We start from the raw sequence: 23,390 nt of genomic DNA on the forward strand, positions 1-23,390 counted from the left end.
CAACGTACAAGAGAAGAGATCAATGGACTAAATGCTCCAATCAAAAGAGATAGGATAGGTGAATGGGTTAAAAAAAAACCTGTGCATATGCTGACTACAGGAGACTGACTTAAAATCAAAAGCTGAACACAGACTGAAAGTAAAGAGATGGAAAGAGATACTTCATCCAAATGTAAATGAAAATAAATCTGGACTAGCAATCCTTATATCAGACAAAATATACTTAAAACAAGGGCTTTTAGAAGAGGCTAAGATCATTTTGTAGTGATAAAGGGATAATTCCTACAAGAGCATGTAACTCTTGTGAACATTTATGCACCCAGCATAGGAACTCCTAAATATATACAGCAAATATTAACTGACATAAAGGGAGAGAGCAACAGTAATACAGTCACATTATAGGAATTTATTACTCCATTGTTATCAGTGGATAGATCATCCCGTCAGAAAATCAAAAAGGAAATAGTGGTCTTAAAGTACGCATTGGAATCGTTGGACTTAATTGGTATTTTTTAGGATATTTAACCTAAAAATAAATATCTTTATTTATTTAGCAGCTCAGTCTACTTTCTTCTGAAATATACATGGAATGTTTTTCCAGGCTAGACCACATGTTAGGTGACAAAATAAGTCTCAATATATTTAAAAAGATTCAAATCATATCAGTGATCTTCTCTGATCACAATGGTGTGAAACCAGAAGTAAATTACAAGAAGAAAACTGAAAAACGTACAAAGCTTAGGAGGTTAATTAACAAGTTAACTAAACAATGAATGGTTAACCGTGATATCAAGGAAGAAATTAAAGATACAATGAGAAAAATGCAAATGAAAATAATGAACCAAAATCTATGAGGGAAGTCAAAGTGGTTCTAACAGGGAAATTTATAGCAATACTGGCCTACCTCAAGAAACAAGAAACAAGAAAAAATTCAAATAAATAATCTAACCTTACGACTAATGAAACTAGAAAATAAAGAACAAAGTGCAAAGTGAGGAGAATGAAGGAAATAGTAAAGGTCAAAGCACACACACACACACACACACACACACACACAATAGAGTAAAAAAAACCAACAAAAAACAGTAGAAAAGGTAAATGAAGGTAAGACCTGGTTCTTGAAAAGATAAAATTGATAATCTCTTATCCAGACTCATCAGGAAATAGAGAGTCCAAATAAATAAAATCAGAAATGAAAGAGAAGTGACAACTGATACCGAGAAATACAAAGGGTCATAAGGAAATACTACGAAGAATTATATGCCAGTAAATTGGATGACTTGGAAGAAATGGATAAATTCCTAGAAACATACAATTTTCCAATGCTGAATCAGGAAGAAACAAAATCTGAACAGATTGGTAAGTACTAATAAAATTGAATTAGTAATCAAAAAATTCCCAACAAATAAAAGCAAATTTTACCATTCAAAGAATTAATACCTATCCTAAAACTATTCAAAAAATTGAAGAGGAAGGAATGCTCCCTAACTTATTTCACAAGGTCAGCATTACCCTGATTCAAAAACCAGACAAAAACAGTGTCCCCCCCCCAAAAAAAAAAAAAAAAGACAAAAAGAAAGTAAATAAATTATAGGGCAATATCCCGTGTGAATGTACATGTAAAAATCGTCATCAAAATATCAGCAATCCAAATTCAGCAATACATTAACAAGATTATACACCACAGTCAAATGGGTTTATTCCCAGGGTGCACGGTTGGTTTAGTATCCACAAATCAATGTGATATATCACATAAACAAAATGAAATATAAAAGTCATATGATCATGGCAATAGATGCAGAAAAAAACATTTAACAAAATCCAACGTCTTTTTATGATAAAAACTCTCAGAATTGTGGGGATGGAGTAAAAATACCTCAACATAATAAAGGCCACATATGACAAACCCACAGCTAAAAATCATAGGTAATGATTAAAATTTAAAACTTCATGGACATATTAAACAGTTTAATAAAATTTAAGAAAGCATTGGCGAACTGGAAGATAGAAATGATGAAATTACCTGGAATGTAGCCCCAAGAGAAAAAGATGATAAATAGGAAAAGAAGTTGAGAGATACGGAGAAAGAATGAATATTTTCATAGAATAAAATAAAATAAATTTAACCAAGGAGGTGAATGATCTGTACACTGAAAACTATAAAACATTGATGAAAAATTATTGAAGAGGTCACAAATAAGTGTAAAGGTGTTCTGTTCTCATAGATAGCCGAACTGATATTGTTAAAATGCCCGTAATACTTAAAGTGATCCACAGATTTAATGCAATCTCTATAAAAATTGCAATGTAATTTTGCAAAGAAGGTAGAACAAACAATCCCAACATTTTGTATGCAATTACAAAGGTCCTGAATAACCAAAGCATTCTGAGAAAGAACAAAGCTAAAACCTTCACATTTCCTGATTTCAAACCATATTAAAAAGCTATAGTAATCAGTGTGGTATTGGCATAAAAACAGACAGACATAGATCAACGGAATAGAACAGAGTCCAGAAACAACCCATGTATATATATGGTCAACTATTTTATGACACAGGGACCAAGAATATACAACGAGGAAAGGGTAGTCTCTTCAATAAATGGTGTTGGAAAAACTGGACATCCACATGCAAAATTAAATCTGGACTTCTGTATTACACCATACACTAAAATCAATTTAAAATGGATTACAGAGTTGAATTAACATAGAACTGAAACTATAACACTCCTAGAGGAACACATAGGGAGTAAGCTCCTAGACCTTGGTCTTGGCAATAATTTTTTTGGATTTGATTCCCAAAACAAAGGCAACAAAAGGAAAAAATAAACAAGTAAGACTACATCAAACTAAAATTTTTCTGCACAGCAAAGGAAACCATCAACAAATTGAAAAGGCAATCTATAGCATGGGACAAAATATTTGTAAATCATACATCCAGTAATGGGTTAACATCCGAAATATAAAAAGAATGCTCATAACTCAGCACCAAAACAGTCAAGTTCAAAAATAGGTAGAGGATCTGAATATTTTTCCAAAGAAATACTAATACTAATATTAAATACTTTAGGTACACGTAAAGATGTTTTAACATCACTGATTATCAGAGAAATGCAAAGAAACTTTGTATTTCCCAGCACTGCTTCCATTTCTATGTTGTGTATCATTTAATAAAGCCAATGAAATAATTATGAAAATGAATTAAAATAAAAATTGGTATCGGATAAAGAATATGGAATATTAAATGATTAGTAGATTGAGATGGTCTTTCCAACGTTAGCTCCAAGTGAAGAAATGACAAGGTTAAAGCTTGATAGATTTTATTCAAGAAAATGAAAAACCACCTCTATGTCAAAAACAAAACAAAACAAAAACCAAAACAATCCTTGAAATTCAAAACATGGCAAATATTTGTCAATTTTTTATAAAGGGATAACGTCCTTAATATTATTAGGTTTCTTACAATCAGTAAGAAAAAGGTGGCCATACAGAAAAAAAAAATGATCAGAGATAGCATCAGACAGTACTCGGAAGTAATGTAAATGGTCAAAAGACTTGTGAACATCTATTAGCATTTCTTGTAAATTAAAATACGATCTATTTTTGTAAATCATATTGACTACTTTTATAATTATTATATTACATAAGTTTGTTGAAGCTGCTGGTAAAATGCATTTCTATTTTAAACTTTTTGGAAGTTTAAAATATATGTATTTTTAGAGATCATAAACTGTAAAGTCTCACAAAATAAAATTAAATATAAAAGCTTTTAACTACATCATTTCAGTTACAAGAATTTGTCCTAAGGAAATAATCATGGAGATGCCCAAAGATTTACCTAAAGGCACAAAGTTTTTGGTGCAAAAAATTACAAATAACAAAAATGGCCAACAGTAGTGAATGGATAAATTATTTTACATTCTTATTATTAATTATATGTATAATGAAAATGAAAATTCAAGGCACAATATATTGTTGATTTATTGGAGATAACGTTACAGATTACCATATACATAATTGTTTTCATTGTATTGATATCACCTATATTTATTTGTCAGATTTATATGCATAGCAATTACTCTGGAAGAACATAAACTGGTATTTAAAGTGATTATCTGAGTTCCAGAATTAGAGGTTCTTGTTTTCTTTTTCCTGTTTTAACATATTTGCTGAATTTGTTACAAGCAGTATTTCTTTGGCCACCAAAAAAGGTCTTGTTTGTTTTGTGAAGAAGGAAATTAGAGTATGTGTTCAATAGAATGTTTAGTAACCTAATAGTATAATTTGTAGGGCCGTAAAGGTTACTATTTGAAAAACAGACCATACTCTTAATCCAAGAGGGCAGAAATCCTGTAAAATTACAAAGGTAAAGCAGATAGGCACTCACATATCTGGCCCAGTGGAGCCACCCTGTCCTGATGCATAGAGCTGGGTCTTTGTTTAGCGGGTCCTTGGGCAGCCAAACGTGATGGACAGGACCCACATAGCCACTCTGCCTAATAGAGATGACGGTGTTTTCAATCACTCTTGACTCCTGTGCAGCAAACTTTATGGGGAAACATTGTTTTAAAGCAAACTTCAGGAGGAAGCTGACCCATCTTTTCTCTGGTGTATGCATAGCATTCTTGAAGCCCCCCTAAAAGGCCAGAATTAAGCTGTTCTATAAACATTTACTCATACACTGTAGGAGATAAGCAGCAGGGAGGGAATTTCTTTAGTAGCTGAAATTGTAGTGGCACAGCTAAGAGATTACTCTACATTCCAGATAGCCAGATTTTTGCAGTTTTTACCAGCCCTGTGTATATGAGAGATATATATCAAAGGATATGCTTTGGCATTTGTTCTTTCTCTATTAAGAGCAAGTGAAAGTTTCAGGCCTCCTTTGTTTGCGGGTGTGGCTTGACTTGGAAGTCCCTAAAGCCTTCCCATACAGAACCCCTTAATATCCATTAGTCCTGATTTTTTTGTTTTCCTTTTTAATGACCAGTTGACCTTTTTCAATCTTATTTAAGTGTCTTACAAACACAACCACAAGACAAACGCCCAAACTTCTCTTGGGTTTAGGTAATTTTGCTGTTTCCCTCCCTGGACTGAGGAGGATTGGGTGAGGGAAACATCTGTTTTGTGTCTTTTGTTGTGTAATGTGGAGCTTGGAGGCTGATGTTTAGAAGAGAGGATTTCTATGTTTGTGGTACCCGGAAAAATGGTTCATATTTTTTATTTCGGCCTTTAAATTAAGGTAACAACAAGCTATTTTGACAGATAAATGGTGAAATTGTAGTCACTTAATCAAAATAGGTGATTTCTTTCTTATTCACATAACATCCAAATGGATGTTGTTCAGCAGGCCGTTTTATCCCAAGCTATGATCCAGATACCCAAGCTGCTACATTCATCTTGTGTTTCTGTGTCTCTGTCATATGGCCCTGGTCTTTCTGCCTTGAGGAAAGAGCACTGAAGATATGCCTGAGTGCTTTTTCTATGTACAAGGCCTAAAATTCGTTCAGTTATCCTGTTCACATTCCATTGGCTATAACTTAGCCAAATGGCCACACCTACCTGTAATATAGGCTGGAATTATATCATAGTATAACTGTGGACTCTGGAAGAAAGGAACAAGAGTTTGGCAGTTACATAGTTTACGCCATAGTTGCCATGTGTGAACAAAGAATCATAAAAAAGCAAGGTAAGAAATGAAATACCTTGGATTGGAGCCAAGAAGATCCAGATTTTGATTTTTAAGAGTGACACAAGTGAGAGGCATGTAATAATTCCCTAAACTAGAGCTAAGTGTTCTAGGAGGTCCTTAATAGGACCTTCTGTCTTAATTATGGATTTGGTGGGGGGGGGGGCAGTTAAATGAGCTAACAGCAACAACATAGAAAGTTGTTTATTTGTTTGTTTGTTTGTTTGTTTGTTTGGTTTTAAATCCAATGGCAGACTACAAATATAAGCAGTAATGATTGCCCTTTACTTCTGTCAAATTATTTTGCTGTATAATCCCCGCATCAAGCTACAATCCTTACCTTGAATCACAATGTTAAATTATTGATATTAAAGTGTTTTATAGATTATGTTATAGACTTTAAATTTGGAAAGAAAGGATTTAAAAATTCTGTGGGGAAACCGATAATCTTCTTTTTTTTTTAAATTTTTATTGGGGAATATTGGGGAACAGTGTGTTTTCCCAGGACCCATCAGCTCCAAGTCAAGTCATTGGTTTTAATCTAGTTGTGGAGGGCGGAGCTCGCTGGCCCATGTGGGAATCTAACCTGTGGTGTTGGTGTTACGAGTACTGCACTCTAACCAACTGAGCCAAATGGCCACCCTTCGGAAACTAGTAATCTTAACCTAATAAACTAAATAGTTATTAGCAATTTGAAAATAATAGCTGTCAACATTTATATAATGTTTTATAATTTGTATATTTAACATTTTAGTTTGCACAGATGTTTCATTTGATAAGTGTTTAAATGGTGATTTTGGAACTTAGGAAGATAGCTGTGCTGTGTATATACTGTCATTTCTTTTGTAGATGAAAGTTAGTAAAAATAATTACATGATTCTGTATCTGCTTATAGATTGTACTTTCTTATCTCAAAGTCATGAGAATAGAAAATCCAGTGTGTTTGATAGTATTTTGTGTTGTTTTTCCCCCTCTTTTTCTCCAGGAGAAAAGTTGAAATTATGCATACTCATAGTCTTTTCACTCTTCTTGGAGAAAGGTTGATGTTGCATACAAACACTGTGACTGTCACCACGTACAACACACTTTATGAGGTAAAAAATTAAAAGTGGATGATGACAATTTTAAATGTTTGCAGTGTAAACCCTCTATGGAATTGGGATCAGTAGTTGGTCAGTAATCTAAATTGCTAAAATCTAAAAAGCCAGTAAAATAAGAAAAATAAAAAAACAAATTTAAAATTGTATTTTCAAACATATCTACATACTCTTATTTGACTTTTTTTTATTTGTTTTGTTTTTGTTTTTGTTTAATGTTGGTCCAAAGGCTTTTCTTTGAGTATAGGTTGGCTGATTGACTTTACACAGTTTTTATTTTTTGCATATACCACACCTATTATGTATTATATATCAGTTCTCTCTCTCGCTCTTGCTCTCTCTGTCTCTCTCTCTCTCTGTTTGTCTCTAGTATGTAGCAATTACCAACATTAACTTAGAATTGATTCTGGGGTAAATTGTAGGTAAGAATTGTTGGTTAAAATGATATCTGGAAGAAACTTTAGATCTCATCATTTCAATTCAGAAATCCCTTTTTCATAATTTCTAACAGATGGCTATACAGCTGGGGTTCAGGATTTTCTGTAATTCATGTGCTACCTCCCAAAGTAGCTGTTTTTATTTTTAAATTTTTAAATTAGGAATGTTCCCTTATGTTAACCTCAATTCTACTTTCCTGAAACTGATCCTCGGTAGCACTAAGTTCTTTTCTCTAGAACAAGGATTAGCAAACTACCAACACCCATCTGTGTATGGCCACAAGCTAAGGAGTGTTTATATTTTGAAATGGTTGAAAATAATCCAAAGAAAAATAATATATGATATGTAAAAATTATATGAAATTCAAATTCGGGTCCATAAATAGTTTTGTTGGAACACAACCACACTTGTTTCTTTACAAATTGCCTGTGGTTGCTTTTGTGTTACAGTGACAGACTTGAGTAGTTGCAACAGAGGGTGTTTGTCATGCTCTCATCACTTTGCACTGCTGCTCTACAGATCACAGTGATGCAATAACGTGATGCATATAATGCTGAACCTAACATTTATTTTTTAATACCAGCGTATATTCGCCATGTCAAAACAAGAATAGAAAAGTGCACTTCAGGTCTTACCCTTTTAAAATACCGTGGGCTGTGGATATTTTGATACAGATTTAGATGGTAAAACATTGTTTTGTGTCTATGACACAAGTAATGCTAACACAATATACATGGGCATTACTAGATTAAACACTCATAGTAATATTCCTAACTCAGAAAAACAATGGTCATAAAATAGGAAACAATATCTCATCATTGCAGATTTTTTACAAAAACAAAATGAAAGACATTGAGGAGGAAAGATGCTGAGATTCTGAATGGAATTGTACTACAATTTTAAATTAATATGGGATAAATTCAAACTCCTCCAACACTACGTTTTTTGTTTTTGTTTTAATCTAAGCCACAGGCCAGATATTGCTCAAGTCTGGTTTTTGCATGGCCCAGAAGTAGGGGATGGTTTTTACATTTTTAAATTGTGGGATTGGGGGGAAAAGAATATTTTGTGGCATATGAAATTTTATGAAATTCAAATTATAGTGTCCATAAATGAAGTCTTACTGGACCACAGCCATGTGTATTCATTTAAGTATAGTCTATGGGTGACTTCCTACTGTAATGACAGAGTTGAATAGCTGTGAGAGAGGTCATATGACCCACAAATCCTAAAATACTTACTGTCTGACCTTTTTGTAAAAACTTTGCTGCAAAGTTAAAATTCTCTCTCTACTGCAACACAGAGAAATATGTTTCCCTTCTGTTGTTTTTGTAGTTACATTTTAATCTGATATCAGAATTAATATACATTCATTATAGAAATTGGAAAACACAGAAAATCACCATAGTAACGTGTATCCGAGTATCTTCATTAATACTTAGGTTAAAGGTATATATGAAATCTTAACTCATACACATGTACACACAAATGTGTGCATGCGCACACATGCACGCGCGCACACACACACACACACACACACACACACACACACCCCTATTATGAAATATCATTCAGCCATAGTTTTGTGTTTTGATTTTTTCACTTAACAATATACTGCAAATATTTTTATTACAAAATGTTCAACTTAGTTGGGGAGGGCAAACTAGGTTTTGTGGTTATCTTAGTCCCTATCTTGGGCTGCTGTAACAGAATATCATGAACTGGGTGGCTGATAAACAACAGAAATCTGTATCTCACAGTTTTGGAGATTATAAAGTCCAAGATCAAGGCACTTGGCAAATTTGGTGTCTTGTTCTCACTCATTTAGCGGTTCATAAACTGCCTTTTCTCTGTTCTCACATGGCAGAGGACAGGGGAACTTTTCTGGGTCTCTTATACAGGCACTACTCCCCTTCACAGGAGGCCACTGCAGCCCTCATCACCTCCCAAAGGCCCTGCCTCCTAATGCGACCATACTGGGGGTTAGGTTCTAGCATGTGAATTTGGGGGTGGGGTACGGACGTTCAGTCTATAGCAGCAGGAGATACAGTGATTTAACAGCTCTGCAGTTGTGGCTCGGAAGCAGCTGTAGCGATATGAACTCAGTCGGGTGGCTGTCCAATAACACTATTTACAAAACCATTAACTTTAGCTGTTTTATTTTATCTTTTTTCCCATTTTCTCATCAGTAAATTTAGTAATGACTACCCTTAAGTTAAATGAAGAAAACTCTTTTGGCTACTCTGTTGTTGTTTTCTATGTTTGTTTCTAAGCTTAATATTCCAACTTTGTGTCAGTTGTTCCTCACATTATCTGATTTGTAAACTCTACTCTCCAGAGCGCTGTCATTTATAATTACAGTTTTCTTTTTTTATTGCTACAGTATTTGGCCTACAGAACTGAATTAGCACTAACAGACAAATGTATGCAATGCAGAGCACCTTGATTCTGATATTATATTTTCCTAACAATAATAATATCTTTTTTGGGTACTTCCTGTGACAATGACTTTGGCTAGCACTCTACATACATTCTCTTAGGATCCTTACAACAACCCCATGAAACTTGTTTTTTTACTGCTTTTTTATATAAGACAAACTGAAACCCATAATTAAATAATTTGCTCTATGTCCTATCACCAATAAATGGCCATACAATAGGCAGTTTCTATAGTATATATGCGTAAGGCAAAAAATGTCAGACTCTACCTTCAGCTGACAGCATTGAAGTCTTCCTCTGAGTCAAAAACCTTCCTACAATATCAAGGTTCTGAATGCCAGTGTCTAATATTGATTAATGTGCATTTCTGTCTTGGCTTTCTTACCTACTACTTGCTGTGGTTGACGCCCACAAATGTGTTTTATATATATATATATATATATATATATATATATATATATATATATATATATATCACGAATTTCTGACCTTCTGCTTGTTTGAGCCTCTTTAGTGTCAGTAGAGTAGAAGGTCTTTGTAGTCCATGAAACCTTATATTATAAAAGAGGTAAAGCTAACAATATAATACATTGAATTTGAAAAATCACTGTGTGCTCCTAACCATAAAATAAGAAAACGTCCTGTGTCTGTGTATACATACACACACTTCTGTTAGCCTTCCTGAGAAGTGGCTCAACAGCAAGTGCAGCAGCATTTTTTCCTATACCAGCTATACCCATATGTACTCTTTTAGTATCCAGCCTTTGGTCTCTAATGATATTCTACACTGAAAGAAGCCAGGTTGTTGCTGATTCCATGGCTTAGGTAGAAAAAGCCAAGATAAGTTTAAGTCTTCTGATACTGGATAGTGTCTGATACAGAGGTTCTGAAATGGTAAAGTAACTGCATCACAGGGCCTCTGTCTGACCAGTTTAGCAATAATATATGCTTTAACGTAGAATAATAGCCATGGTTAATTGGAACAAAGGAGCTTTAGGTAATTGATACTCTGAAAAGGAAAGTTAACGTAGGTGTACAAAAAGCCCCAAAAGAGACGGTTATGATATGATTGGTTAGTACTGTTGATCTCACTAAAAGTAGAAAGGTCTTCACATAAGCTAATAATACAACTAACAAATCAAATTGTATTATCAGATTGACAGGATGGTGGGTGACTAATTCTGGACCACCAAAGTTTAAAGGTTGTATCATTTTGGAGGTTGGGATCTATTACCAAAAAGTAAAACATGATAGGTTTATACCTGAATTCTCATTAATATAATAAGTGCAATAAAAAAAAAAAAGAAAACTCAGCCTCAAAACCTGTAGCTGGGTTTGATTCACCTTGTGAAACCCAACCAGGGCCTATACCCCTAGCAAGAATCAGTTGGTTGATAATCTAGAGTTTGAAAACTTGTTTTATCTCTCTCTTTTTTTTTTAACTTGGTAAAATTACCTCCAATCACTGTATCAGAATAAATATCACTAAAACTGTAGGGAGGTATAAAAAAAGCACAGAAAAGATAAAGAGCTGTAAAAACCCTATGGTGTTGATAATGATGTCTTAGAATACGTGGTTTTCACAAAATGTTTGGAAGTCCAGTTAGGCTAAAGACTATGTCACTATTATCTTTAAAATTCTAAATCTGATACAATGCCTGTAATGGAATAAACAACAAATATTAAAGGACAAAATGAGTTAGACATTTAGCAGGATGTCATAAAACATTGCATAAGTTATGTAGATGCACAAATCTATCTTAATTATTCTAATTTTTTTTTTAATTATTAAGAAAACATCCCTCTCATCCCATTTCTGAGGTGAATTTATTCGTATACTAAAAGTAGGTTGGCTTTAATAGCCTTCTCTTTACAATTACTCAAATCTATTTTTATATAAATACCAGAGGTGCCAAAAAAATGTGTACATATTTTAAGCAGTAGTTCGCCATAATCAGAAGTGCCTGGACGCTGATGGTAACCACTTTGAGCACCTCTTGTCATTGCAGAAGTCAAACATGACTTGTATTCATCTTTTGTTATCGGTATCTATTGAGTATTACAATTAATACAGTTTTTTCCTTTCTTAAATGTGTGTACATTTTTTTTGCACCCTCTGTATTTTTTGAGAATTGTAGTATTTGTGAAAGTTGTATCTTAAATTTCATATACTTTGTATTTACTTTTCACTCCATCTCAATTATACATAATCATATTTTCTTAATGTTTTGTAGCTCCAATACACTTAAGGATTATTTGTTAGGTTTTAGAATATGTGTTCTAAAGACAAAACTAGATTTTTCTGTTTATACTTGATCTCAACAATACTAATGATTCATTTTATTAAATATTGTGATATTAATATCACTTTATATGTTTGAGTTAACTAGTTTTCTTTACATACTATTTCTATAATTCAGTTAAACACTTATTGCAGAGGCAGCTAGGTATGGGATCTTGTCATCTGAAGAGCTCAGTTTTTTATAGAAATAATAAACTGATTTTTTTTTTAATGTTTATTTTTTAGTACTTTATCTTTTTCTACAAAGGAATAACATTTTCTGGGCCCAATTTTTTTTTACAAGATGATAATCAAATTTAAAACTTTTCAGTACCGCATAATAAAACCTCTTTCCCAAAAGTATACAATCTCAGAGGGGGCAATATGTTAAATATTAAGTATCCTTTTTACAGATAAAGAAACTAAGAGTCAAAAAAGTAATATAGCTTGTCCAAACTGTAAAGATACAAAGATTCTCTGACTGCCAAATACCTTCCGTGGCAGTTTGATGTGACAGTGGGGTTAATAGTTTCCCATTTTAAGAAATGAACTAGTACTACTCCTGTCTCAAAAGCTGAGGCTACTAATCCAAAATGATTTCTGCATGATGAGGCTGGAAAGTGCGTATGTCAGAGAAGCTCCAATAGCTCTTGCTTAAATCTTCCGTCTCTGTGGCCCATGAATTGTGAAGTAATTGCACTTATAAAATAAAATTTAAATGTATAATTCTGGGCTCAGATCTATGTTTATAAATAGTAAAAATATTGGGTTACCTCAGTGCTTAGAATTCATTTCCCAGCCCTCTTCAATATGATAGCTACTAATCACATGTAGTAGCTATTAAACACTTAAAATGTGGCTGGTGTGAATTGAGATGTGCTGTGAGTGTTTAACACACAGTGGATTTTATGTCCACATGGGCTCTGACCCTCCACACTGTTTCGTTTGGTGGGAGCAGGGGTGAACTGCCTCTGCACAGCTCTAACCAACGCCAGTCAAACCCATGGTCCCTTCTGAGTCCTAGTCTTTCATTAAAATGTCTGTATCTACATTCATCTCTCTTTTTAATGTCTTATTATTTCCTTCCCCCCTTTTAAAATTCATATAGATTCTTAATGACAGTCTTATTTTTATTTTATATAATGTTTTATTATATAACAGGGACACGGATTTATGCCTGTTCCAGAATGTCAATTAAGTACTTGATTCTAAATGTATTGTTCCACTTAGGAACTGTGTTTCCCATCCCAAACGTGTAGCAGAGTGTTCTTCATAAGTAAATGCTGAATTGAGTTTTTCAATTCATTGTTATTATTAAAAACTCTTAGACTATGTTATAGTTTTCAAAGCACTCTCACATGTGGAGCCTTAGTTGATCTTCCCAGCAGCTTTATTAGACAGGCAGTGCTATTATTGCCCTCCTTGTTAAATGATCAAATAGGGACTGAAAAAGGACCACATAAAACTGGAGATTCTTTGAGATGAATTTTATTTTCTGTTCAATAAGATTTTCTTTTGGGGGTGAGAATGTTTTGAGTATTCTCTATAATGGAAGAGTATGGCCTAGTCTTTTTCAAGCTTGTCTGCAGTTATTTTGAATCTCTTTGAACCAGAATTCTCCGGATCTTGTCCACTGGATTGCAGGTTCACACCAGAGCTTTTGGGGCAGATCTGTATGAGAACTACTAAGCTAGGGTTTCCAGGCAGGAATTCCTGCCTGTTCTCAGGAATTTTTTTCGCTTTCCCATTCCTGAATCCTGAGAAAAGTTGGTTGGGAAATCGGGAAAATAGGCTCCTTGAACCAGTAGTACCCACAATAGGAAATAAATATACTACTCACAATGTATCTCTTAGACATTTTTCCTATTTATCGCTAGGGTGTCCGGGCGGGAATTCCTGACTTTTCTCGGGAATTTCTTTTTTTTTCCGCTTTTCCATTCACGAATCCTGAGAAATGTTGGTGGGGAAATTGGGAAAATCTGCTCCTTGAACCAGGTGGTTGGTAGTATTGGCCATCACTTTATGGAAACGATTCATTGTGGAGACCGGGACAGCGAAAGAAATTCCTGAGAACGGGCAGGAATTCCCGCCTGGAAACCCTATCCTAAGTATATACCATGTACTGAATGTTCTGTGGTATATGGTTTTCAAAGAGAGTTTTATCCCATGGGTCAGCTCCGTTTGATTAGTAGTGCAGATCTGGAGTCCTCTGTTGAGAAAATTCTGACACACTGTTTAGTTTTAATAGTAAAGTGTTTAGTTTCAGCAAAAATATTGGAGTGAAAGGCAGGGGTACATATGCCCTTTGTTTACCAATTTAGTAATACCTTTTTGATATATATTCCTGATATAACTAAGTAAATTTACTATCTTTCTCATCTCTTTCTTTAAGTCTGAGCAGAAGGTAAGAAAAATGCTACTTCTGGATGTCATGATCTTTTTCTAATCCGAACAAACCATCCGTGTCTCTTGATTAATTTACTTTCTTCATGCCCAACATTTACAATACAGCTATGTAGAACTAGGTTTCCACCTAACTTTTTTAGTTTCCGCACAGTTTTTGTACCTTAATATAGGTTGAATTATTTTAAAAGGTTCATTCAGAACTTAGGATATTAAGCAAAACAGGAAATTAAGTCACTAATATAAGTTATCTTTATTAAGTATAGTCTAATTAGATTTTTTTGTGTGTATGCAAGAATAGAGGTAAACACAGGCTAAAGCCTAAAATACAGTTAACGGTCATGTATGTATCCATTATTTATGTAGAATTTAGTTATACATTTTTAACTAACAAATATTTATTGAGTACTGGCAGTGTGTCAGGCATTGTGCTAATTCCTAGGAATATAAGAGTGAAAAAGATGTAAAAGAATGCTGCACTTATAGAGATTGTGTTTTAGTGGAAAAATTAGTAAATGTTTTAGAATTATCTTTATTTGGTCAACATTTGTCATTTTTTGTTCTTTGAAACAAGTTTTTTAAAAAACTCATTAGTAAGAGGTGATGAGCCACATTTTTTTGTAAAATTTTTCCCTTACCACATTTGTTTTGAGATGGGACCCAGACTTCAGACCTTGTTTTTTAATTTACTTATTTTCTAAGTTTTTAAAATTAATGGAGGCAGAAAGGGTCAAATGTTTACAATTTACAACATAGGTATATTAAGAATGTACACTGAAAAGGTATTTGAAACAGAATAAATTCTTGGACTTCCTGATTAATCTTTCCTTTTATAGATGTTGGTCCTGGTTTTGTCTTTATCTATAATAAACAAAATTTGAAGATTCCAGAGTTTAGAAGTATGTGAAATTCACTAGATGACCCTTTAGAAGAGATATTTCTTTTGAACAGAATTGACATCTTTTGCAAATTGATTGTGTATAAATATGTAATTTTAGTTGTGTTTTAAATTATTTTCTAAGTGAAATTCAAATTCTTCGTTTTTCAGATATTGACAGAGCAAGTATGTACTCAAGTTGTACACAAACCACATCCAGAGCCAGATTCTACAGTGAAAATTCAGAATCCAAGTGAGCAAACAGCAATTCTTTATTGTAATGCAGTAGAAACATGTGAGACTAAATAAAAACTTTTTCCAATCACCTAAATCATTATGGTGTTTACCTAGTTCATGACACTTACACTCACAGACAATAGTGCTAAGCTGTACTTGAAAATCAGTAAATACTTTTTGAGTGGAAGATATGATATGGTTATAAATCTATACTAGAACTTCTTTTCGTTCTTCACAGTGATTCTTAAGGTGGTGGCAACTTTGTTAAAAAACTCGACACCAAGTGCAGAACTGATGGAAGTTCGTCGTTTATTTTTATCTGACATGATAAAACTTTTCAGTAACAGCCGTGAAAATAGAAGGTAAGAAATTTGAATACTATAACAAAACTTTATTACATATTAATCTTATTTTTTTCCCTTTTTCATCTCTTTCAAAGAAAAAAAATTTCAAATCTTTCCCATATTGCTAAATACTTTTGTTAGAAAAGACAATGTATGTTTCTTTGAAGCAATCTGCGTATTATGCTTCTATTTATTTTTATGTTGGTATTTAATTTTATAGATATTATATTTTAATAGAATATATTATATATATCAACAAACTATTATTTAAAATGCATTATTCCTTTTGGTGCTATCACCAACAGTACTTTTATTGTAATTGTGTTGGAATTGCTCATATTCAGCCATGCTTTTCCTGAGTTTGTCTGATAAGTGATTATTATCTAGGACATCGGGTACAGTCTGAGCCATGGTTGCTGGCTGAGTCTTTAATTTAACAAATATTGATTGATTGTCTGATATGTATAAAGCACCTTGCTGCACTGGATTTCTTAGTACAACTTAGTGGGAAAGACAACGGTAAAGCAATGGTTACCTTATCAAGTGTGCTGTGAATGCTTCATGTGATGAAGGAGTAGAGAAATAATAAGTAAATTTGACCGGGAAACTTAGGAAAGCAATTTTAAATGATAACTTGGATTTTTCTGGGCAGAACAATGGGGGAACCTCATTCCAAGTATGCAGTATAGAATGTGCACAATGATTGTACACAGTCATTGTGCACTGTGCTTTTCATAGGTCAGGTCATGTTTTCACTAATCATCTAAATTTAAAAATAGTTAATTATAATATAATTTAGGTATTTTTAATGAGTTTATTTTTTTCCCACTAGGTGTTTATTGCAGTGTTCAGTGTGGCAGGATTGGATGTTTTCTCTTGGCTATATCAATCCAAAAAATTCTGAAGAACAGAAGATTACTGAGATGGTCTACAATATCTTCCGGATTCTTTTGTATCACGCAATAAAATATGAATGGGGCGGCTGGAGAGTCTGGGTGGATACACTCTCCATAGCCCATTCCAAGGTAACAGGAATTAGCATTGGATAGCATCAGGGTTTCAGCTGTGGAGTGAATGGCTGCAAACATTCTTCTGGTGCCATCTTGTGGGCATCTTCCATTATCGCCAACTCTTTTATCCCAGTTTTCTGTTTTTGGTTTTTCCTCCTCTGTTCATACACTGTTAGATCTTGAAGTGTTTTGTAGATCATTTAATTAAAACTCTAAGTTTATAAATACGGAATTTTAGACTGCAAAAGTGACCCCACAGGTTTTATAGCAGATCTGAGAACTTGAGTCTGAGCCAGTTGCTCTTTTCAAAGCTAAAACATACCTGCTGTTTCCTATAAGAATATTTCATGATATAAACTTTGATGTATGCTTTTTAAGACTTTTAAAAGGTAGTCAGAAATCATTTTTATTTTCAATAAATACATTTAAAGTATTTAAGTTTAATGGTATTTTTAGTGCATTATCTTTATTCTTAATCCTAAAAATCTGTACTTTAAATACTATCTAATCTTTGGTAAAAGAAAGAAAAAGTTTGCTAATCCCTGCTATTGGGACTTGATTTCATCTTCTGTAAAATGAAGGGGGTTTTTTGTATCAAGATAATCTCCAAAGGAAGTCCCTTTCAACCTAAAATTTTGTTATCCTATCATTTAAGTATAAATTAATTACCATATGTGCCCATAAGGAAAGATTTTAAACTTGTGTGGGTTTTTTTGGTAATTTTAGAAGAGCTTTTATTTCTGTTAAAAAAATTTGTAATATATTGGCACCTTTTATTATTGCATTAACAAATTTGAAAATAGCATTTTATAGGAAAAGACATTACATTTTTAATGTAACATATATATGAGGTATGATTAAACAATACAGTGAGTGTTTAAATTAAAAAAAAATTATTATAGTAAAAGGACATTGCCATTAATCTTCCTTAAAATACTCCCCCTCACTTTGACCATGGTTATCCTATACTTCTAGCCATTTTCTGAAGCAGTTCTGGAAGTCCTCTTAAGTTGAGTGTCTTTAGTTGCGCTGTTGTGGCTGCCTCAATGCCCTGAATCATTTTGACTTTGGGGAATAGCCAGAAGTTGCACGGTGCCAGATCCAGTAAATAAGTGGATGAGGACACACTATAATGTTTTCACTTGACAGAAACTGCCGAACTGGAAATAGTGTGTGACATTGAGTGTTGTCATGATGGAGGATGATTTACGGCACACTTTAAAACACACCGTCTCTCAACTAGAGCTCACACCCAACTGACTGCACCAAAACACAGTGAAACTTGTCACACACTGTTACTAAGGTTTGATGCCCCGCTTCCAGTATTGAAGATCCCTGCCTTTCCGTTAGATGGCGCTCAGCAGCAGCATTCACCGTATTTTGTGATCACAATGAAAAGGCTCTGTGTAACACATCGCTTCTGGTATGGCAAATTTTATCAAATAAAAACATTACAGTGTGTCCTCATCCGCCATATTCACTGGCTTTGGCACCGTGAGACTTCTGGCTTTTCCCCAAAGTCAAAATGACCACGAAAGGTAAATGTTTTGAATTGATTCAGGACATCGAGGCAGCCATGACAGTGTAACTTAAGACATTCGCGAAAGAGGACTTCCAGAACTGCTTCAGAAAGTGGCAAGAATGATGGGATAAGTGTGTGTGAAGTGAGGGGGAGTATTTTGAGGGGGATTAATAGCAATGTGTCTTACTGTAAATTTTTTTTATTTAAACATTCAAAACATGAATGTTTTAGTCACACCTTATTTACATATATCCTGATTATTCCTAAACAAGTGTATATAAAGTAACAAATTAAAGTAGCCTATATAAAGATAAAATTATGATGTTTTAACAGTTTATAAATATATATATATGTATATATCTATAGATACATGTGATTTTTTTTTTAGCTTCAGTTGTTGAAATCGGCACACATATGAGTAATAGATGGTGAAAAGTGATCTAGTCATAGTACTCTGTATACTGTATATTATTAGCCAAGTCTCTGTTCTAGCTCAAATACCTCAAATATATAGGAGTTCAACTGGCATAGTGAGTAAGGGTAACATTGAAATATTAACCTAAAAGAAAAGACCACTTATTTAAAACTTTAATATTGTTAGTTTACCTCTGTGTATTTGAACACATAAGTTAGATATAACTATTTTTGATGATTGTTTGCAATTACTTGATAAAACGAAGCACTTGTCTTAGGATTAATATGTGTTGTGTGTGAAATCTTAAAATTCTTTTCACCATTTTGCTAGTATTACCATAATTTTATTTTTGTCTTTCTTCTTCATATATATATAAAATGCCTAATGCTTTTTCACTTGTTCCTAAGGTCACTTATGAAGCCCATAAGGAATACCTGGCCAAAATGTATGAAGAATATCAAAGACAAGAGGAGGAAAACATTAAAAAGGGAAAGAAAGGGAATGTGAGCACCATCTCTGGTCTTTCGTCACAGACAACAGGAGCAAAAGGTGGAATGGAAATCCGAGAGATAGAAGACCTTTCACAAAGCCAGAGCCCAGAAAGTGAGACAGATTACCCGGTCAGCACAGACACTAGAGACTTGCTCATGTCAACAAAAGTGTCAGATGATATTCTTGGAAATTCAGACAGACCAGGAGGTGGTGTACATGTGGAAGTGCATGACCTTTTAGTTGATATAAAAGCAGAGAAAGTGGAAGCAACAGAAGTAAAGCTGGATGATATGGATTTATCACCAGAGACTCTAGTAGGTGGAGAGAATGGTGCCCTGGTGGAGGTTGAATCTTTGTTGGATAATGTATATAGTGCTGCTGTTGAGAAACTCCAGAACAATGTACATGGAAGTGTTGGTATCATTAAAAAAAATGAAGAAAAGGATAATGGTCCATTGATAACATTAGCAGATGAGAAGGACGAACTTCCCAATAGTAGTACATCATTTCTCTTTGATAAAATGCCCAAACAGGAGGAGAAACTCCTTCCTGAACTTTCTAGCAATCACATTATTCCAAATATTCAGGACACACAAGTACATCTGGGTGTAAGTGATGATCTTGGGTTGCTTGCTCACATGACCGGTAGTGTAGACCTAACTTGTACATCAAGTATAATAGAAGAAAAAGAGTTCAAAATCCACACAACTTCAGATGGAATGAGCAGTATTCCTGAAAGAGACTTAGCGTCATCATCTAAAGGGTTAGAGTATGCTGAAATGACTGCTACAACTCTGGAAACTGAGTCTTCTGGTAGCAAAACTGTACCAAACATTGATGCAGGAAGTATAATTTCGGATACTGAGAGATCTGACGATGGCAAAGAATTAGGAAAGGAAATCCGAAAAATCCAGACCACTACTACAACACAAGTAAGTTATCGTACATGAGTTCTAAAAATACATTGAATAGAAACTGAGTTGTTAGCGCCAAAGCAGAGTAATTTCTTACCAGTTAGGCTATGTTTATGTTTAATTGTGATATAATAGCAATTTATGTAATTGAATAGTGTGGTAGTACATATAAAATAAATGTAAAATATCTGAATTATATTTCCAACTCGGCCATATTCTGTCTGTGTAACTTCGCTCAACCTCTCTGGGCCTGGATTTTCTTACACAGTCCAACAGGTTGTACTAGATAGATTAACGTATGGCTGTTAGGGGCTCTGCCAGTTCTGACATTTTATGACTGTGACTACATTTACACATTTTGTATTCAAGATCTTCATTCTGAATACTTGATTAATTTTAACCTTTTAAGCTTCAGGCCCAACCCTGTTCTGTGGATTATAGAAAGGAGGACTTGGAGCCCAGATTGAACTGATAAATGAAATGAAGGGGAAGGGAAAAGGGAACTGTTATTTATGAAGTGCCTACTATGTTCCAGGCACTGTGCTATATGTTTTCAGATTTAATCCTCACAACAACCCTGTGAGGTAGGTAATATGGTTGAGAGAATTTGGAATTATTAGCAGTGAGAATTTTCCTTACAACCACATGGATAGGAATTTGTTATGAGAAAATTAAAGACTCTTAGGCCTGGTGGTAGGACTTTGGCCGCACTTTGGCCGCACCTGAGTAAAGATAAAAATGGGTGATGTTTTCAGAGATGGATTTTAATTGTTGAGCTTGAGTTTTAAGACTACTTCCTATTTTCTAGGCTAACTACTACCTTATAGTTAAGAGTTGAAGAAAACTTTTATATTTAATGATTTTTTTGGTTATTGTTCTCTGGGTCTTCCACTTACCTTTTAATGTCATCGAAAATTAACATGTTCTGTTATAAAGAGGAAACCATACCTAACTGGTGTCTTTGTACTCTAATAAGAATCCTTAATAATATATACTGTGTGAAAAACGTATCTTTATTTTTTCTCTATTAACTGCCAATTTCCATTTTTGTTGCAGTTGTACTACAGTGATAAATTGCCAGGGGATGGCAATATTGAATTAGATACAGATTTAAATAAAGGAAAGTATGCCGCATTGTTTATTGAGCATAATAATCACTAGGCTTGTCTGGTTTTCGTTCAGAGTTCATAAGCATTTTTCTGGTTTTCTAACTTCTCAAATGCAACGTTTTTCTAAATTGAAAGATTGTGAGTGAAATTGACTTTGAAGTTAACTTGAATCAGTTCAAGAAACACTTCTTTTAATCTTGTGTTTTTAATTATGATTATTGGATGACAGGCCAGTATATTTCACTTTGCGTATGTGCTCACTTTCATAAGGCAGAAATGTGGTCTAATGTAAAAACTCCATAAACAGGGGTAAAGAGGATTTGGTTTTTAATGTGTATTTTGGTGTTAAACTTAGGTATTTGATTTCCTTGCTTAGCTTCTGAAACTGCAAAATAAAAGTAATGAGCATAGCCTTTTCAGCTCTAAAAGATTCCTGTGCAGGGAATCAGCAGGTGAATAGTGTATGTAAAATATACTAACCTACTAAAGTCATATGCAAAAGATTTACTGACTCACTTTACCACACTTACGTTTTTATTTTGAAAAGTATTTCATTTGTACTTGACAAATGTTCACCTTTTCTCTCTAGGCTGTTCAGGGCCGGTCTGTCACACAGCAAGACAGAGATCTCCGTGTTGATTTAGGATTTCGAGGAATGCCCATGACTGAGGAGCAGCGGCGTCAGTTCAGCCCAGGTCCACGCACCACAATGTTTCGTATTCCTGAGTTCAAATGGTCTCCAATGCACCAGCGACTTCTCACCGATTTGCTGTTTGCATTAGAAACAGATGTACATGTTTGGAGGAGGTAGAAGATTTCTTTTCTATAAATAAGTCTCTGTCACTTAAGAAAATGAATATATTAAATTACTGGCATGAACTAATTCATAAGTGAATTATATCATTGAATAAATCTTAAAATTAAATTCATTAAAAATAATCGACTGAAATTTTTTATAAAAACATAAAATATTTTCATAAAGGTTATAAGGCTTGGGGCTCATATCAAAAGGTATTCAAGAACTTAAGCTTAAGACAATTTTGAAATCTGGCATTGCCTGTTCTATATGAAATAAAGTTTTAACAACATCAAAAATTCAGTTTTGGTTCAAAGAAATTTCCACATTTTTTTCTTTTCCTATTGAAATTAACACCACATACTCACTTTAGTTTTACTAATAAGATTATAATGTATATATACTGTTGAAATGTAAAATCACCTTATGATGCTTATTTTTAGAGCCTGTACCATTTAGGTGGTTAGTGGTTATCAGTTCAAATATAATCACTTAAAGAAAATGAAATCTACATTATTTAAATCATTATCTTGCCTCACTTTCAATTTAATTTTTAATAGCAAATACATGACAAATTAATCAATTATGAGAGTATGTCATTTATATGTGCAAACATATAAATTAGGAAGTTGATGGCTCTAATTAACAGAGTTCTCCACCATCAACGACAGTCAGTGGCATGATATTCTCAGGACAGAAATGGCCACTCTGCTTCTCACAGTTTTCCTTGCAAGATTCAAGGGGGCTGCTTCAGCTTTCAGCACCAAATCCATGTAGGACACTTTCCCAAGCTAGAGGGCAGGGGCTCTTCTTCTTGCTCCGTTTCCTTCTTCCCTTTGTTTTTCTCCTTGCATCCTCCTCTCTCTCTTCTTTCTTTTTGTCCTCCTCCTCCTCCTCCTGAAAGAAGCCTCTCAAGAAATCCTCCCCCTCCTCGCATGTCTCATGTGCCAGCAGGATCATATGCTCTCCTCTAAGTCAATCAGCAGCCAGAGGATTGGGATTAGAATGGCTGGCCCATACAAAGCAACACTAGTTATCTGGGGTGAAGCCGACCTTTCCTATACCTGACCTAGTTCAATAACAGAACAAAATCTAGATGATGTTAGCAGAAAGGAAAGAATAACTTGTGGAAGCAGCCAATGTCTGCCATAGAAAGTTGGTACTTCTGATTTTATTTGATCAATTTGTCCTTAAGTCTACTCATGTATAAAAACAAAGGTCTTTTTATTGCTAGTATTGTTATATGCCAAATTACCTACGTATGGTAAATAAGGAAACTGGAATACATGACATACATCACTGTTAACACGAATATCAGTGTGTGAAAATATA

General features: G+C 34.0%; 1 protein-coding gene and 1 long non-coding RNA gene across 13 annotated transcripts in view; one reads left to right on the forward strand and one right to left on the reverse strand.

The window, feature by feature from the left end:
• Positions 1–23,390, forward strand: part of NBEA (neurobeachin) — a 662,791-nt gene that overhangs the window by 171,289 nt on the left and 468,112 nt on the right. For all 7 annotated transcript variants that reach the window (XM_019736455.3, XM_074330023.2, XM_074330024.2 and 4 more), the window contains exons 18-23: positions 6,670–6,778; positions 15,391–15,472; positions 15,695–15,818; positions 16,633–16,825; positions 19,155–20,171; positions 21,852–22,069. In XM_019736455.3, the coding sequence (XP_019592014.2) occupies positions 6,670–6,778; positions 15,391–15,472; positions 15,695–15,818; positions 16,633–16,825; positions 19,155–20,171; positions 21,852–22,069 (1,743 nt within the window). The remainder of the gene's footprint in view (positions 1–6,669; positions 6,779–15,390; positions 15,473–15,694; positions 15,819–16,632; positions 16,826–19,154; positions 20,172–21,851; positions 22,070–23,390) is intronic.
• LOC109449832 (uncharacterized) overlaps positions 1–23,390 on the reverse strand; it is a 266,951-nt gene that overhangs the window by 118,296 nt on the left and 125,265 nt on the right. For 5 of the 6 annotated variants that reach the window (XR_012495587.2, XR_016019145.1, XR_016019147.1 and 2 more), the window contains one exon: positions 21,839–22,031. This is a non-coding gene — a long non-coding RNA (uncharacterized LOC109449832). Of the gene's footprint in view, positions 1–21,792; positions 22,032–23,390 lie in introns of all 6 variants that reach the window. The other variant, XR_016019146.1, reaches the window with a different exon arrangement.

This window comes from Rhinolophus sinicus, chromosome 16 (assembly GCF_057876585.1).
Source record: "Rhinolophus sinicus isolate RSI-liver-muscle chromosome 16, RSI-T2T, whole genome shotgun sequence".
In the NCBI taxonomy this organism is placed as follows: Eukaryota; Metazoa; Chordata; class Mammalia; order Chiroptera; family Rhinolophidae; genus Rhinolophus; species Rhinolophus sinicus.